At 39.4% G+C, this 18,870-nt stretch overlaps 2 protein-coding genes across 4 annotated transcripts in view; one reads left to right on the top strand and one right to left on the bottom strand.

Moving 5' to 3' along the window:
• Positions 1–14,615, top strand: part of LOC115212339 — a 92,582-nt gene extending 77,967 nt beyond the window's left edge. Inside the window, exons 17-19 of the mRNA XM_029781204.2 lie at positions 9,667–9,840; positions 11,327–11,658; positions 14,090–14,615. Of these exons, the coding sequence (XP_029637064.1) occupies positions 9,667–9,840; positions 11,327–11,658; positions 14,090–14,188 (605 nt within the window). The 3' untranslated portion in view covers positions 14,189–14,615. The remainder of the gene's footprint in view (positions 1–9,666; positions 9,841–11,326; positions 11,659–14,089) is intronic.
• Positions 14,616–16,513: 1,898 nt separating this feature from the next.
• The window catches only part of LOC115211719 (protein sel-1 homolog 1), a 58,561-nt gene continuing 56,204 nt past the window's right edge, over positions 16,514–18,870 (bottom strand). For all 3 annotated transcript variants that reach the window (XM_036503344.1, XM_036503343.1, XM_029780375.2), the window contains one exon: positions 16,514–16,767. In XM_036503344.1, coding sequence (XP_036359237.1) covers positions 16,624–16,767 — 144 coding nt within the window. In that variant the 3' untranslated portion in view covers positions 16,514–16,623. The remainder of the gene's footprint in view (positions 16,768–18,870) is intronic.

Raw genomic sequence — 18,870 nt, 5'->3', positions numbered from 1 at the left:
GATTTGGGTTTTATTATTCACAATTTCTAGCCAGAGTTCAGTGTCTAGTACTGGTAGTCTATGGCTAAACTGGCAAAATGACCATTCCGAAATATAACAATATCTGTTTCAACACACGACTTCACATAAAAAATCTTGCACAACAATATTTAAACGTATATATATATATAATATATATATATATATATATATATAGTTATTTATTTCTATTTGTTTATTTATCTGTGTATTTATTATGTTTTCGGGATCCTCTATCATCATATGTTGTGGTGTGTGCTAGTGCTCCATTCTAGTTTTCTATTGAGGCTAGGTTTATTTTCTATTAGGTGTGTAGCTTCTGTAATTTGTCTGATTGTTGCATCTGTTCTATGTATGGACAATATTTTAATTTCTATATTGTTGATTGATTCCCCCGTGTTCCTGTTCGGCGTGTTGGTACAGAATCGATGAGCTTTTACCTTCCTTGAGTTGTCTCCAATGTCCATTTACCTGCTCTCCTATGCTTCTTGCCGTTTCCCCTACGTATGTCATTATCTTGTTACTGCATTGTCCTTCTATACATCTTATACTATAGACTACATTTCTGGCTTTACAGTTTGTTTGTAGGCTAAATCTACATACAGTACAGTACTTATCTGTACAGGGGGTTCTACTAAAAGGATAGGTTCTACCAATTATAGATTTGATAGGGTTGCCTGGCTTTTCAACAACCTTAATTCTTAGCTTAAGTTTGTCTAGGGTCCTTCTAAAGCGGTACGCCAGTTCACCTCCAGGGGTGGTGTCAACGAACATGACACTCTGGTATTTATGGCTATCATACCAAGAATTGGCCTTCCCTATTTTCTTTTTTGTTCTTTCTATAGTGTTCCATGACTTGTTCCTATAGAGTGGGCAAATCCCATTCCTATCATTACATAATATATTATCAAATTTCTTTATGGCTCCTTTGTATACTCTGATCCTTTCTTTATGGCTGTAACCTGAGAACTGCATGCGGTGAATGAAATATTGTATGAGTCTCTTTAACTCTGTGGGCTCGCACATGCGTGACACATTTCTCATTATTCTGACGAGGTCTGCCATCAAAATATTGAATTTGGCATTCTCCGCAATGGCTGAGTTCCGGTGGATCAAGTATTTTGAGGCCATAGGTTTGGCATAGTATGAATGAAGGATTTGGGTTTTATTATTCACAATTTCTAGCCAGAGTTCAGTGTCTAGTACTGGTAGTCTATGGCTAAACTGGCAAAATGACCATTCCGAAATATAACAATATCTGTTTCAACACACGACTTCACATAAAAAATCTTGCACAACAAATATTTAAACGTATATATATATATAAATATATATATATATATATATATATATATATATATACATACATACATCTGCACAAATGTACATATATACATGTATATATATAAATGTATATATATACATGTATACGTATAGATGTATTTCTATAGATATAGATGTATATGTATACACGTATATGTGTAGATGTGTATGTGTATATATATATATATGTACATGTAATATGTACACATATATATACACATATATACATCTATACACCCATACACACACACACACACACACATATATATATATATACATAGGTGCAAGTGTAGCTGTGTGGTAACAAACTTGGTTCCAAAACACATGGTCCTGTGTGGTGAATTAGCATGTGTCTTCTGCTATAGCCTCAGACCAACCAAAGCCATGTCAGTGGATTTTATAGACAGAAACTGAAAGAAATCAATCGTATATATATGTATGTATATATGTAAGTGTATGTGTATTGTCTCTGTGTTTCTCCCTCATCACAACTTCACAACTGCTGTTCATTTATTTACATCCCCTTAACTTACTGGTTTCATATGTATGTATGTATGTATATGTATGTATGTATGTATGTATATGTATATGTATGTATATATATATATGTATGTATGTGTATATATGTATGTATGTATGTATGTATGTATATATGTATGTGTATATATGTATGTATGTATGTGTATATATGTATGTATGTATATATATGTATGTATATATATATACATATGTCTGTATGTATATATATATATATATAATATATGTATATATATATATGATCTGGCAGTGTTTCTACAGCTGGATGCCCTTCCTAATGCCAACCACTCCGTGAATGTAGTGGGTGCTTTTTATGTGCCACCAGCACGGTGCCAGGCGAGACTGGCAACGATCACAATCAGTTGGTGCTTAGTATGTGCCACCAGCACAGAGGCCAGTTGGGGTGGCGCTGGCAACGGCCACGTTTGGATGGTTCTTTTACGTGCCACCGGCACTGGTATCACAACGACAATTTCCATTGATTTTTGAGAGATTTCGATTCCGATTTCGCTTACCTCAACAGGTCTTTGCAAGCAGAGTTTTGTGTCCCAAGAAGGAAAGGTATTCATAAGTGGGCTGGCAGAGGCCATGGGTTATGGTCTCACTTGTCCTGCTGGGTCTTCTCATGCACAGCATACTTCCAAAGGTCTCGGTCACTAGTCATTGCCTCGGTGAGACCTAATGTTCGAAGATTGTGCTTCACCACCTCGTTCCAGATTTTCCTGGGTTTACCTCTTCTACAGGTTCCCTCAACCGGTAGGGTCTGGCACTTTTGCACGCAACTATCTTCATCCATTCTCGCCACATGACCATACCAGCGCAATTGTCTCTCTTGCACACTACAACTGATGCTTCTTAGGTCCAACTTTTCTCTCAAGGTACTTACACTATGTCAAGTATGAACACTGACATTACACATCCCTCGGAGCATGCTGGCTACATTTCTTGCGAGCTTACGCATGTCCTCAGCAGTTATGGCCCATGTTTCACTGCCATGTAACATGGCTGTTCGTACACATGCGTCATACAGTCTGCCTTTTACTCTGAGAGAGAGGCCCTTTGTCACCAACAGAGGTAAGAGCTCTCTGAACTTTGCCCAGGCTATTCTTATTCTAGCAGCTACACATTCAGAGCACCCTCCCCCGCTACTGACTAGGTCACCTAGCTAACGGAAGCTATCAACTATTTCTAGTTTTTCTCCCTGGAATGATGCGGAAGTTGTTCTCTGCACATTTCCTGTGTTTATTGCTCCTAAGCATCTGCCACATACAAAAACTATCTTCCTAGTTAGCCTTCCTTTGATATTGCTGCACTTCTTATGTGTCCATAGCTTACACTGGGTACATCTTATAGAGTTTCTACCTATGCCTTTTCTACAGATCGAGCAGAGCCATCTATCTGAAGGTGTTTGTGATTTGTCTACCTTCCTACTTATTAGGACTTTGGTTTTAGCTAGGTTGACTCTAAGCCCCTTTGATTCTAATCCTTGTTTCCACACCTGAAACTTCTCTAGTTCTGATAGTGACTCAGCAATTAGAGCAAGGTTGTCAGCATAGAGGAGCTCCCAGGAGCATCCTGTCCTGAATTCTTCTGTTATTGCTTGGAGAACTATGATAAATAGGAGGGGGCTGAGGACTGAACCTTGGTGGACCCCTACTTCCACCTGGAATTCTTCACTGTACTCGTTGCGAACCCTCACCTTACTAACAGCATCCCTGTACATGGCTTGCACAGGTCTCACTAACCATTCATCTATCCCTAGTTTCCTCATTGACCACCAGATAACGGATCGGGGGACTCTGTCAAAGGCTTTCTCCATGTCAACGAAAGCCAAGTACAGAGGTTTATCTTTGGCTAGGTATTTCTCCTGCATCTGTCTTACCAGGAATATAGCATCAGTGGTGCTTTTCCCTGGCACAAACCCAAACTGCATCTCATCTAAACTGATTCTCTCCCTAATTAGTTGGGCTATGACCCTCTCCGTGACCTTCATTACCTGATCCAGCAACTTGAAACCTCTGTAATTATTTGTATCTAAGGTATCACCTTTTCCTTTGTAGCAGTTGACTATGGTGCTGCTACACCAGTCATTGGGTATGACTCCTTCATGTATCACCTGGTTAACTATACGGGTGACTATGCTATAGCTGACACTGCCAGATATTTTGAGAATCTCTGCAGTGATTCCTGATGGGCCAGGGACTTTCCCTGCCTTCATACTCTTGATTGCTTTAACTACCAAGGTACTGTCAATTCGGATAGCTGGTCCCTCTGTTGGGTTGACATTCGGCAAACTCTCTTTCTCCCATTCATTCTCTTTATTGAGCAACCTTTCATAGAGGCGTCTCCAAACCTCTCTCTTTGCAGCCTCGTTTAGTGCAAGTGAACCATCATCCATACAAACATATTTCTCTCCTACCACATCACAATTCTCTCTCGCACACCGTCTTGCTACACGAAATACTTCAAGTCTTTGGTCCTCACGGTGCAGAACATTGGCAAATTTTTTCTTATCTGCTTCCCCTCTGGCTATATTGCTACCCTGGGAAATGAGAAATTGAAACTCTGACGTCTGGTAACTGACTTGGTAAACACCCACAAAATAATTAACCATCATGCCAACAACCACCTTGAGCACCTTTTGAGCTCCACGTGTCTAACACACATAAGTACACCTACAAAGTCAGAAAACAGCACCCCTCTGTGACTTTTGAAAACATTTTTTCACACTCAGTGATGCTGATGCACGAAACAAACTACCTGCATCAGTTGTTAGTTGCCAAGACATTGTATCTTTTAAAAACCACCATGCTTCCTTAAAGTCAGCAACACTACACCTGATATCCACCCCTCCATACGCATGCTCATATGTATATCATGACTCATACGCTGTTCATTTTCCTGAGTTTTGTACATAATTGTATGTGCTATACATGCACCTTTGATGTGTTGCTGTGCACCTGAGCACTATAAACAACAATTTCATTACTTATTCCTTATTATCATCATCATCATCATCATCATTTAGCGTCCGTTTTCCATGCTAGCATGGGTTGGACGGTTTAACTGGGGTCTGTGAAGCCGGAAGGCTTCATCAGGCCCAGTCAGATTTGGCAGTGTTTCTACGGCTGGATGCCCTTCCTAACGCCAACCACTCCACGAGTGTAGTGGGTGCTTTTTACGTGCCACCTGCACAGGTGCCAGACAGAGCTGGCACAACGGCCACGAACGGATGGTGCTTTTACGTATCACCGACACGGGTGCCAGACGAGGCTGGCAGCGGACACGAACGGATGGGTCACTTAACCCCTGCTTTCTGATATATGATTTGATTTTGATTGTTCTCACTGGTCTTGCCAGGTCTTCTCACGCACAGCATACTTCCACAGGTCTCGGTCTCTGGTCATTTCCTTGGTGAGACCTAGAGTTCGAAGGTTGTGCTTCACCACCTTGACCCAGGTTTTCCTGGGTCTACCTCTTCCACAGGTCCCCTCAACTGCCAGGGTGTGGCACTTTTTCACACACCTATCTTCGTCCATTCTCGCCACATGACCATACCAGCGCAATCGTCTCTCTTGCACACAACATCTGATGCCTCTTAGGTCCAACTTTTCTCTCAAGGTACTTACACTCTGTCGACTATGAACACTGACATTACACATCCAACGGAGCATACTAGCTTCATTTCTTGCGAGCTTACGTAAATCCTCAGCAGTCACAGCCCAAGTTTCACTACCATGTAGCATGGCTGTACGTACACATGCATCATACAGTCTGCCTTTTACTTTGAGCGAGAGGCCTTTTGTCAGCAGCAGGGGTAAGAGCTCTCTAAACTTTGCCCAGGCTATTCTTACTCTAGCAGTTACACTTTCAGCACACCCGCCCCCGCTACTGACTTGGTCACCTAGGTAGCGGAAGCTATCAACTACTTCTAGTTTTTCTCCCTGAAAGGTGATAGAAGTTGGTCTCTGCATATTTTCAGAGCTTATTGCTCCTGAGCATCTGCCACAGATAAAAACTATTTTCTTAGTTAGTCTTCCTTTGACATTACTACATCTCTTATATGTCCATAGCTTACATTTGGTGCATCTTATGGAGTTTCTACCTACGCCTTTTCTACAGATCGAGCAAGGCCATCTACCTGAAGGCGTTTGTGATTGGTCTACCTTCCTACTTATTAGGACTTTGGTTTTGGCTAGGTTGATTCTAAGGCCCTTCGATTCTAAACCTTGCTTCCACACCTGAAACTTCTCCTCCAGTTCTGATAGAGACTCAGCAATTAGAGCAAGGTCATCAGCATAGAGGAGCTCCCAGGGGCATCCAGTCTTGAATTCCTCCGTTATTGCCTGGAGGACTATGATAAATAGGAGGGGGCTGAGGACTGAACCTTGGTGGACCCCAACCTCTACCCTGAATTCTTCACTGTACTCGGTGCTAACCCTCACCTTACTAGCAGCGTCTCTGTACATGGCTTGTACAGCTCTCACTAACCATTCATCTATCCCTAGTTTCCTCATTGACCACCAGATAAGGGATCGGGGGACCCTGTCGAAGGCTTTCTCCATGTATATATATATGCTCACCTGTGTGACTCTTCTGTCCGGCAGTCACCATGATAGATCGTTAGCCACTACACTCATTTTTTTCTCTCTTTGTTTTTTTCTATGTCCCTTTCTGTAGAAGAGCGTAGGCTCAAAATGTAAAAGACTTTTTCTATTCCTGAGCATTATACTAATACATCTGTTTGTTTTGTACACCACCTGTCTTCGTCTTTTGTTTTTTTCGTAAACTCTGCCTATATATGAATTGATAACCAAGCAGAGAGTAGGGATTTATTCACATCCAAAACTTTTTTATTAAATATTAAAAAGTTTTCTGCAGCATATATAACATTGACCAACATGTTTTTACTGTGATTGCACATTGCTTTGTATGTAGTTATGTATATATATGTATAAAGGTAGGGTATTTCACCATATTCAATAAAACCCATCTGTCACAGTAAAAGTGGGATGCTAAAAGCATTAGATTTGGGAATACACTCACTGGGCCCTGTTTCTGTCAAACTCTTCCCACCTCTCAACTTCCCAACACCTTCCACCTTCACATTTATAACAATGGTACTGTTCATCTGTTATAAATCATATGACAATAAAATCCAAACATATTTCTTGCTCTTTACGTTACTATTGGGTTGTCCGGAAAGTTCATGCCAATTTATAGTAGCTTACCTTTCGACTTACTTTAGAACATGGTTGAGTTCATAAAATAGGATTTGACTACACCTCCATTTAGAACACAGTTTAAGCTATCTTTTCGTGGAAGAAAGTTTATGTTCCTATAACCTGTGTTAATTTTGTAACCCTTTAAAATGGAAGATAAGAAAGTTCATTTTCGGCACTTGATGCTTTGAGAACCAGACAAAAATTATTGCAGTTCAGCTGGGATGTGTTACCCCACCCTCCATATTCACCAGATATTGCTCCTTCGGATTTTCACTTACCCAGGTCTCTGCAGAATAGTCTTAATGATAAAAATTTTAATTCCTTGGATGATGTAAAAAGATACCTTCATGAATTCTTTGCCATGAAACCACCTCAATTCTGGGAAGAGGGTATTTTCAAGTTAAAGGAAAGATGGAGACGCATTGTGCAACAAAATGGTTCATTAAAAATGTAATGGCAAGTATTTATTGACCTTTTTCTTTCCTTTAAAAATTGGCACGAACTTTCCGGACAACTCAATAGTTACCTTCCCCTCTCCCTGAAACCACTTCCTTTACCGTCCATCCCACATTCTAAATATTATCTCTCCTTGCTTTATTTTCACTAGTCACTATTTCTTTATTATCCATACGGATTAACACAGATGGGGACAATACAATGTTTGGGGTCAACATGGAACTTTTTACAATAAAATCGAATGGGTTATTTACAATGAGATGAAATTACAATGAAAATTAAATAAGGACAAATAAACAAAATAAACAATGAAGATAAAAGAACAGGATAGCCAAACCCACGAGCCGTTATTTTAGCTGAAACCTTTTGGTAGGTGATCATGGCATGTTCATGCAGGGCCTTTCACACCCAGCATCCGTGCTACACGCATCCATCTTTTTTTGAATACAGACTCTGTCAGACACCTATTCTCTAGCTCCACCTTCCTCTTCAGCTGGAATCTGAAGAAGTTCGTTAGGGCGGTGCCGGAGGTCATGGTGTCTGACATTATACCTTTCACTCTGGTCCTCCATATCACCTCTTTCGCAACAGCTACTATCACGAGAAAGCAATGCTTGCCTTCGTTCGTCATGAAACCAGGCGGGTCAATTTTAAAGATTGACTCAGACGACAGCTGTACTCTTCCTTCGTCCGACAACAGGTGTTCGGCGTAAACCCACACTTCCGAAATTTCCGGACAATGGCGTGCAGGACTGTTTCCACATCCCGCCTGCATCTTGGACAGGCCGAAGGTCCACCGTGACCATGCCTTGTGAGTTTATCGCGAACGGGTAATGCTCCTCTGTAACACTGCCAGGCCAGGGACTTCTGAAAGTTATCCAGCATCCCTGGTCTGAATGTCCTTTGGAACAGGCTGTCCAACAGATTACCGTCGAGACCCAGGGTCCTTCCCAGGGTATCGTCATTTCCGGCCTCTACCAACCTGCTATAGAACGCTGCGGTTGTACCAAAGCCACCGGCATTGCCCAAGCTGCAGAAGCGTAGGAGAGCCTTCCGGCACTCCGAATACCACATACTCGATCTTAGTCTGTGACGAAACCAGGTTTCTCTACCACCAAAGCTGGGGAACGTCTGTTTTGTGAGCGGGGACCACACCCATTCACCTTCCAGGTAGAGCCAAAGATGCCTCAACCTCAGCGCATGTCTGCGCATCAACAGCCAAGGCATCTCTAACCCACCCTTTAATGGCTTTTGACAGCAGACAGATCGTCTCACAAGAGGAGTGGAACCCTTCCACAGGAAGCGAAAGATTTGCCTCTCCAACTTGTTCACCCACGAATCCGGACAGGGGACGACGGTTAGGCGGTATATGATGACCGATGCCATGAACACATTGGCCACCTCCGCCCTCCCTTTCAAGGATAGCCACCGCCGACTGTATCCCTCTTCCCTGAGCTACATCTTAGAACTGTCTTACCCCATTTTTAACACCTTTTCGTATCTGCCATCAACACCCCCACCTTTGTCCTTCACTCACTACAACCATCATTACATATTTCTGATATTCATCACTGTCCTTGTATATCTTTTTCTTCCCCATTCTCACATCAGCTCCCTGTTTTCTTTTTTATTGCAGGTTTATTATATTGTTGTTCTCCACCCTTTCTATGCTGCTACTGATCACCTACTTCTTCATGAACTACTTTTTCTCTTTTCTTTTCTTTTTTTTGTACCTTTATCATTGGCCACACTGCCTTCCTTGTATATTATTAATTACATATCTAATCATCTTTCTCTTCTCACATTTATGAACTTACCATCCACATTTCCCTCTTCAGTTCAATTTCCCCTCTTATACCCACCGTCTTGTACCTTGAGAGTGTGCTCTGACACCTCATCACCATCATTATCTTCATTCCAGCTACTCTCATCTGTACCTGTACAATGTGAAGTAGCTATTTATCATTTCTGCCCTTCTATCATACTTTTATCTCTCAACACTAGGCATAAAGCCACCTTCCCTTCTACTGTAACCCCACCCAGTTGAGTGGGGGTTTCCTTAATATTTAATACTCATTTATTAATGTATTTTCAAAATACTTTTCAGTTGAGGATAGCTTTCCTGAGCAAATTGTGAAATATGAATATCCAACAGATGGTTTTCGCATGATCAAACTGGTAGAATGGTTATATTTAGCCAGTAATAATGACAGAGCAAAAACTGAAAATTATCAAATTATTGTTTGTTCTAAGAATGAATCTACACTAGATGCAATAGCAAGTAAGTACTCTGCTTGACAGTTTTGTAATCACAGTCTACATTACAAATAATAGTTGATTGCAATAGACATGGTGATTATTAACTATAATTAATTTTTTTTTGTGAAGAAAAGGAGAAACACCACTCTGAAGGCAGTTCTACTTTATATACCATATATAATCTCATCTTTATGAATATGTTACAGTGGAAGTGCAATAGCCCAGTGGTTAGGGCAGTAGACTCGTGGTCATGGGATCATGGTTTTGATACTCAGACCAGGTATTATGAGTGTTTATTGAGTGAAAACACCTAAAGCTCCATGACTCTGGCAGGGTGTGGTGGCGAACCCTGCTGTATTCTCCCACTATAACTTTCTCTCATTCTTTCTTCCTGTTTCTGTTGTACCTGTATTTCAAAGGGCCAGCCTTTATCACACTCTGTGTCACACTAAATCTCCCCGAGAACTAAGTTAAGAGTACATATGTCTGTGGAGTGCTCAACCACTTGCACATTAATTTCACGAGCAGGCTGTTCCGTTGACCGGATCAACTGGAACCCTCGTTGTAACTGACGGAGTGCCACAATTACTACTAGGTGTCAAAGGAAAATTACATATCCATTCAAACTACTGTTAACTTTTCTTAATAAATTAACATTTTTCATATTCAACCCATTCCTTTAAAATCATTACAATTCTCTATTTATTGCTTATGTTACATTAATATACAGCATCACACTCTTCTGTTTATTAAAAGTGGTCTCTTCAGAGTTTGCCTTAAATATATTATACATTTTGGTATTTGATACAATATTGTACATGTGATTGCACCAGTAAAAATTAACAATGATGTGATACTTTTTATTTATGTTTAGTTCAAAAATGATAAGCTGACAGTGAAAGCTGTGGTTTTTAGCTTATAATAAAGTGATTCTTCCACCTTATAACAATGTTATTGTTTCAATTTCTACCTGTGCAACTGCACCTCATCGTATATGTAAGGGTTTATGAACATCATCATCATTTAACATCTAAGCATGGTTTCTATGGCTAGATGCACTTCCTAATACCAACCACTTTACAGAGTGTGCTGGATGCTTTTATGCAGCACTGGCACTTTTACATGGCACCACTGCAGAGTATGGGTCTTCTTGAGTACAGCAAGGTGCCAGGCATCTTGGTCCTTTGTCATCTCACCTGAAAGGTTCAGTGTCCTGAAGTCATTCTTCAGTACTTCATACCATGTCTTTCTGGGTGTTCCACTTCCATGTATTCCATCTACTTTGAGAAATTTAAATATTTTGTAGATAACACATATAAGACAAAGAAGCAGATGGTTTTAAATTTTTGATTATACTTATTTTCCTGAGGATACTAGTATTTTTTTTTTTTAGAAAGGCATGAGTATCACAAGTTTCAGTTCTCCACATTCTCTAAAAGAAAAACGTTTGTATATAATGGAAATATATTTTACACAGTTAAACTTGAACATTTCCTTTCCATTTCCAGATCAATTGAAAACTCAGCAGATCTTAGAAAACTGTATTATGAGAGTAGCTGATGAAAAAACAGAAGACAGCTATTTTGAAAAATACTGGCAATCAAATGTTTCAATCAATTCACAAGATGGTCTCACATATCTTCATGAACATCTATTGTGGAAGAATAGTTTGTTTCAAAAGTACATGGAGACTGTGAAAACGCTAAAAGCTACTGGAATTGATGTATCATTGCAAACAAATAAGTTCAAAGAAAATATATTGGAAAATTCCAATATAATTTTTTGCAACATTGTGACAACAAACCGACAGTTATTCAAGAAATTAAACAAAAAGAAAATGGTAGGTTTGTATACTCAATAAGGAAAAATGCAATGCAATAATTCTTATATTATTTTGATCTGAAAGAATTATGTATCCAATTTTTCTCTCATTATATTTGCATTTTGTCATACTCATACAATTACATTGAACATCCAATGGAGCAGTCTATCTAGTTCATTCCTTTTTAATCTTCATAGGTCCTATGTATTCAAGACCCACATCTCACTAGCATTGCTGTTCATAACAAACATCATACAATTTGCTTTTTCAATCTGAGATAGATATTTCATTACTAATAGGCATAATAGCTCTGAACTTTCTCCATCCCCTTCTCATTCCAGTAACTCTTTCAGAAATCCTCCTTCCACTGCTAATTTCGTCACTTAGTAACTATCTATTGCCTCAAGGGAACTTACTGAGCAGTCCAAAAGAATCTTATTTCCTGTGTATTTTTAGTGTTTATTGCTCCTGCACATCTGCTACATGTAATGCCTACTTTCTCCATTTAACCTCCCTGTGATTCCAATACATCTCTTGTGTATCCATAACTTGCACTGGGTAGACCATATAGAATTTCTACCTACACCTTTCCTACATATCAAGGAAAGTCCTGTCTATTTCCCTGCTTACTAAGAATTTGGTCTTCACCAATCATCATCATCATCATTTAACATCTGTTTTCCATGCTGGCATGGGTTGGATAGTTTGACAGAGGTCTGAAAAGCCAGGCTGCACCAGGCTCCAGTTTGATCTGGTAACGTTTCTACAGCTGGATGCCCTTCCTAATGCCAACCACCCCGAGAGTGTAGTGGGTGCTTTTTATATACCACCAGCACAGGAGCCAGTCAGGCAACTGTGGCATTGATCACATTCAGAAAGTGATATTTACTTGCACCAGCATGGAAGCCAGTCAGGTGGCCCTGGCATCGATCATATTTACGTGCCACTGGCACGAGAGCTAGTCAAGGGGGACTAGCTTCAATCACATTCAGATGGTACTTTTTACACGTCACCAGCACAGGAGCCAGTCTGGGGGGGACTGGCATCGACCACAATCGAATGGTGCATTTTACATGCCACCAGTATGGGAGCCAGTCAGGGGGCACTGGCCACAGCTGCAATTTTGGTTTTACTTGACTCAACAGGTCTTCTCAAGCATATCATGTCACCCAATGCATCAAGGGTACTTTTAAATGAGCCAGACATGCAACATTGGCATCGGCTATGGCTATGATCTCACTTTAGTTGCCAGGTCTTCTCAATCACAGCATATCTTTAAAGGTCTCGGTCTCCTGTCACTGCCTCTGTGAGGCCCAATGTTTGAAGGCCATGCTTCACCACCTCATCCCATGTCTTCCTGGGTCAACCTCTTTCACAGTTAGGGTGTGGCACTTCCTCACACAGCTGTCCGCTTCCATATGCAACACATGACCATACCCAGGCAGTTGTCTCTCTTGTACACCACATTTGATGCTCCTCATATCCAACTTTTCTCTCAGGGCACTCACACTGTCGTGTATGCACACTAACATTACACATCCAGCGAATCATACTAGCTTAATTTCTTTCAAGTCTACGCATGTCCTAAACAGTCATGACCCATTTTTCACTGCCATATAGCATGGCAGTTCGCACACATGCATCATACAGTTTACCTTTCATTCTGACTAAGAGGCCCTTAGTTTCCAGCGGAGGTAGGAGCTCCCTGAACTTTGCTCAAGCTATTCTTATTCTTATTCTAGCCACTACACTCTCAGAGCATCCACCCCCACTAGAGACTGGGTCACTTATGTAGCGGAAGCTATCAACTACTTCTAGTTTTTTCCCCTCGCATGTGATGGAATCTGTTTTCTGTACATCTTGAGTGTTTATTGCCATGTGCATCTGCCACACGAAAAAAACTATCTTCTCAGTTAACCTTCCTTTGATATTGCTGCATCTTTTATGTGTCCATAACTTACACTGGGTACATCGTACCCACCTCATTTACTCCAATTCTGCTCTTAATTAATTTAGCTATAACTCTTCCTGTAACTTTCATGAGCTGGTCCAAGAATTTGATAACACTAATTACTTCTAAGGCATCTCCTTTACTCTTGTAAAATTTAGCTAAAATGCTAGTATACCAGTCTGGGTATGAAACCTCTTGTAAAACCTGATTAACTATACCAATGACAATGCCATATCTTATTCTATCAGCTATATTAAGCATTTCAGCAATGATTCCAAATGGAGAAGGAGCTTTTCCTGCCTTCATATCTTTAGTTTCTTTATCTACCATAATAGATGAGGACAGTAACTTTTTTTATCATTTTTACAATTTTTTAAATTAAATTTATACTATCATTTTAATCTTGAAAGTCAATGAAAGTTTGTGAAACTTAAAAGCAAAGAAAGAAATTGGTCTTTTTGTTTTCCTAAATAGTTTACTTTTTTTTCCATCTTTCAGATTGTTATAGCTGATGCTGCCAACCATACTGAAATGTCAGTTGTACTACCACTATTACTGGATAACATCCAGAGTGTTTTTCTATTTACTACACCATGATGAAATCATTTTATTCAAAATAATATATTATTTTGTTTCTTAATTCAATTTTCTATAAGTTTTCTTGAATATATTTTCATTTCTAAAAAAACATGAACTGATTAAATTATTATCTCTAAAAAGACCAAACTGATGTATCTATTATAAAAGATGTCAGTCTTCTGGAATCAGTATTCAAATATTAATATTATTTTTACATCTTGAAAAACTCTTCAATTTTATTATACATTTGTAGAATGAGTAATATCATTAATGGTAAAGGAAATATTCTAAATGTGAAACATTTTTAAAAACTGAATTTTACCCCTATTTTAAAACAATAAAATGTTTGGAACAAAATTTCAATCCATTCTCAAAATATTCACTGGTGTTTGAAATTTTTTCAAAATTTTAAAATGTTAAACAATGGAAATAAAATTTTTAAATAATCATTTCTTTCCATATCTACCCATACTCAGTGTGAAAGTTCAAGCATCTCTATGACTTTTTGAGATAAGTTTTATACTTTCAGTCAAATAAGTACGAGGGGCGTTCAATAAGTAATGCCCCTGACCCACTTCCCATAGCAGTAGAACAACGAAACTTGGCACAGTTATTAGTCTTTTTCTACATAGGAACCACCCAGAGTTACGTATTTCTCCCATCGTTTGATGCGGCTCTGGAGACCGTTTTTGTAGAAGAACCCAGCTTGGTCCTCCAACCTCAACGTGACTTCAGAAATCAAGGCTGCATCATCTGGGAAACGCTTTCCTTTCAAAAGCAACTTCATGATTGGGAAGAGGTGAAAATCAGAGGGTGCAAGGTCAGGAAAGTAGGGGGATGGGGAGGAGTTCATAGCCATACGCCTGTGCTTATGATCTGGCGACAAGCGAGTTGTGGACCGGAGCGTTGTCCTGCAGGAGGAGGATGCCTTTGCTGATCTTGCCCCGCCTCTTGATTTTGATAACTTCTCTTAATTTCCTCAAAAGTGAAGCATAATAGGGTCCTGCAATTGTGGTACCCTTTGCCAGGAAATCTGTCATCACTACTCCGTCCTGGTCCCAGAAGACTGTGAGCATGACCTTGCCAGCGGAGGGCTGCACCCTTGCCTTCTTTGGAGGGGGTGAGTCACGGTGCTTCCACTGCATTGACTGGGCTTTGGTCTCTGGATCATCGTGATGGACCCAGGTTTCATCCTGTGTAATCAGTCTTTTGAAAAATTTTGACTCATCTTCTTGTCACATCTCCAAATTCACCCTCGAGCACTCGACGCGTTCTTGCTTCTGGAAAGGCGTGAGCAACCTGGGAATCCATCTGGCAGACACCTTTTGCATATGCAAATGGTCATGAATGATAGTTTCCACAGACCCGGTACTAATCTTGACCTCATGGGCTATTTGGCGAATGATTATGCGTTGATCTTCCAAAATAGCAGCCTCAACTTGACGGACAGATGCCTCATCAATGGCAGAAGGGGGCGACCAGATCTGGGAGCTGTTTCCACAGAGTTCCGACCATGTTTGAATTCACGATGCCAGCGTTTTACAAGCTCATATGATGGGGCATCATCACCATAAGTTACTTTCATTTCATCAAAAGTCTCCCGTGGTGTGTGTCCTTTCAAATACAAAAACCGGAGCACTGCTCGACACTCAACAGGCTCCATTTCACACTTGACTCGGTTCAAACACCTGTAAATCAGAAACCACAATTAATTCAGAGCTGTAATTTGCTACTTACTCTATAGAGATATAAATGATTGCACATGCAAAATTTCAGCTAGATCAAACAACTGCAAGTGGGTCAGAGGCATTACTTATTGAACGTCCCTCGTACCTATTTTCTGAATAGAGAAGTAATGTGGAAGAGAGAGACCCAGGTAGATATGGAATGAAGTACTGAAAGCCGATCTCAAAATGCTGAACCTTGTGAAGGAGATGGCAGAAGACCAAGATATGTGGCACATAGCTGTACTCAAGAAGACCTGACCACCACAACAGAATTGAGATCCTAAGACCAAGGTGCCATGTAAAAAGCACTCAGTACTCTCAGTAAAGTGGTTAGCATTAGGAAGGGCTTCCAGCATTAGGAAGGGCTTCCAGCCATAGAAACAAAGCCAAAACAGGCTTATGTAACCTGGTGCAGCCCTTGGCCCTGCCAGTTCCTGTCAAGCTGTCCAATGCATGCCAGCATGGAAAATGAACATTAGATGATGATGAATGTATTGCATTCAATGACTATAAAATAGATTAAACTCATAATTTTATACTGTCAAACTTTAAACATAGTCACCTCTTACCTACTTTGTGACTATACTACATTTTAAAAACAACAATGAATATTTTCTTTAAAAAGAATACAATAAACTTTATCGAAAAATTTATTTACACATATATTTACAATATCCTCAAATAAATTTTGTCCATCATATAGAAAAGACATGAGCAAAAGCAATGTTATGCTGCTTGTCCCATTTGTCGTCGTAACAAAATGACCAGCCCTAGTAAAACAGCAAGAAATGTTATTACATAAAGATCCCAGTCTGGGCCTAAATACAATTGAGGATTTAGTTTTTTTAGAAAATCCTTGTAGAATTCCATCTGCAATGAGAAAGAAAGAAACTTTTAAGAAGGATTGATAAGAATAAGATAAATTACATTCTGTTGTATATTAAAGAAATTGGCATGTCATAGTATCAAATTTAGTCATTTGTTTTTCCATATTTGCATCAGGCAGACTTTCTACAACTGAATGTCTTTCCTGTTTCCAAACTAGATAATATTTTCCCCTGGCTGGACATGTTTTTACAGAAGACAGGAAATGAAGGACACTACTTGTATGACAGCAATCACAAGATAAGGAGACACAAATATATATATATATATATATATATATATATATATATATATATATATATACACACATATATATATATATATACACACACACACACACACACATATACAAGGTATTCAGGCTAATTTGATGATTTTTATTTGCCTCCTTTTTTTTAAGGAACAGTTTGATGTATTGGCAAACTGCATAAAGATTAAAGGTGTAATTGAGAAAAAATTAGTTCACATGGAAGACAGGAAGCCATCTTAATTCTAGAAAAGTGTTACCTCTATCATGATGATTCGTGCTGGACATCAAAATGCCGACATCATGACTGCTGCTCAATGCTCTATAAAGGCTGTAAGATGTAATATGGACATCATGAAAACTAACTTCCCCAAAACTGTGATGGTGTTTCAGAGTGTTACTAGTGATAGTTATGTCATGCCACCCCATATCTTTGAACAGGGCCTCTATTAAGCTGCTGGGAGAACATAGGTGTGACAGCAGGATTTGGCTCCCTTACCATACCTCCAGAAAGAGTCACAAGTGTCCAGAGAATTTCTACAATTTCACCAACCCCAATTTCTAGCCTCCTGATTGTAATCCCATGGATTACTATGTGGGGTGTGGTTGAAAGACACTGGCCACTCTGCCTGCAACACTGAGCTGGTAGCCAAGATCAAGGTGTTTGAAGATCTTGCTATGGACGCAGTGAGGAACACATGCACTAGGTTCTGGAGCTGATTTGAGGCCACAGTGGAAGCTGAAGGTAGCTACTTTGAGTAAATTGTTATCTCTCAGCTATAATTTAGTTGATATATAATTTTTTTTTCTAAACACTTATAATGTTTGGATGAGATATTGTTTTCTTTTCCTTTTACACAAACTGTTAAATTTAGCCAAAACACCTTGGATTTTTTTCCGTTTCTTTCTACCAAATCCACTCACAAGGCTTTGGTCAGCCTGGAGCTATAACAGAAAACAGTGGGACTGAACACAAAAACATGGTTGCAAAGCAAATTTCTTAACCACACCCAATACATTGCTGTATTCATTTTGAAAATATCTGCTTACTCAGCAGAATTGAGTAAGCAAATATCTTCAAAATGAATGCAGTAACAGTGAAAGTAGAAAATACAAAGACCTGCCAGTCAGGAAAGCGAAGAAAAAAAATCTAGGTTCTCATACTCTTATACTGCACTGTTTTCTTAAAAATAGTCACACCATTGAAAATTTCAAACCTACAGAGTAATGCATGATTAATCATAATGTAAAAAAATATTATGTCTGACAAAGTAATCTGAATGCTAAAGGGTTAAAATGATGGTTTTGATGATGCAACTGAAAACTTGTGACTAAGCTTGCTTCCCAGCCACATGGTTCCAGGCTCAGTCCCACTAAGTGGCAACTTGGGCAAGTGCCTTCTATAGCCTCAGGCTGACCAAAGCCTTGTGAGTGGATTTGGTAGACAGAAACCAAAGAAAGCCCATCGTATATATATTTATGTGTGTGTGTTTGTCCCCACCACCATTGCTTGACAACTAATGTTGGTGCATTTATGTCCCCGTAACTTAGCAATTCAGCAAAAGAGACTGATAGAATAAGTACTAGGCTTACAAAGAATAAGTCCTGGGGTCGATTTCTTTGTCTAAAACCCTTTGAGGTGATGCTCCAGCATGGCCACAGTCAAATGATTGAAACATGTAAAAGAATAATTATTCTATCCCATAAAATCACTTAACAGTTTCCTTTGAAAATAAATTGTATAAATGCTTTCATAATCTAGTACATATGAACAAAATTTAAAAACAAGAATCTCAACAATTTTACAATTCTTATTAACACTCAAAATGAAAAATAACCTG

This window comes from Octopus sinensis, linkage group LG5 (assembly GCF_006345805.1).
Source record: "Octopus sinensis linkage group LG5, ASM634580v1, whole genome shotgun sequence".
Classification (NCBI taxonomy): Eukaryota; Metazoa; Mollusca; class Cephalopoda; order Octopoda; family Octopodidae; genus Octopus; species Octopus sinensis.
Note: the sequence above shows the minus strand (reverse complement) of the source record. Positions and strands in the feature narration are given on the sequence as shown.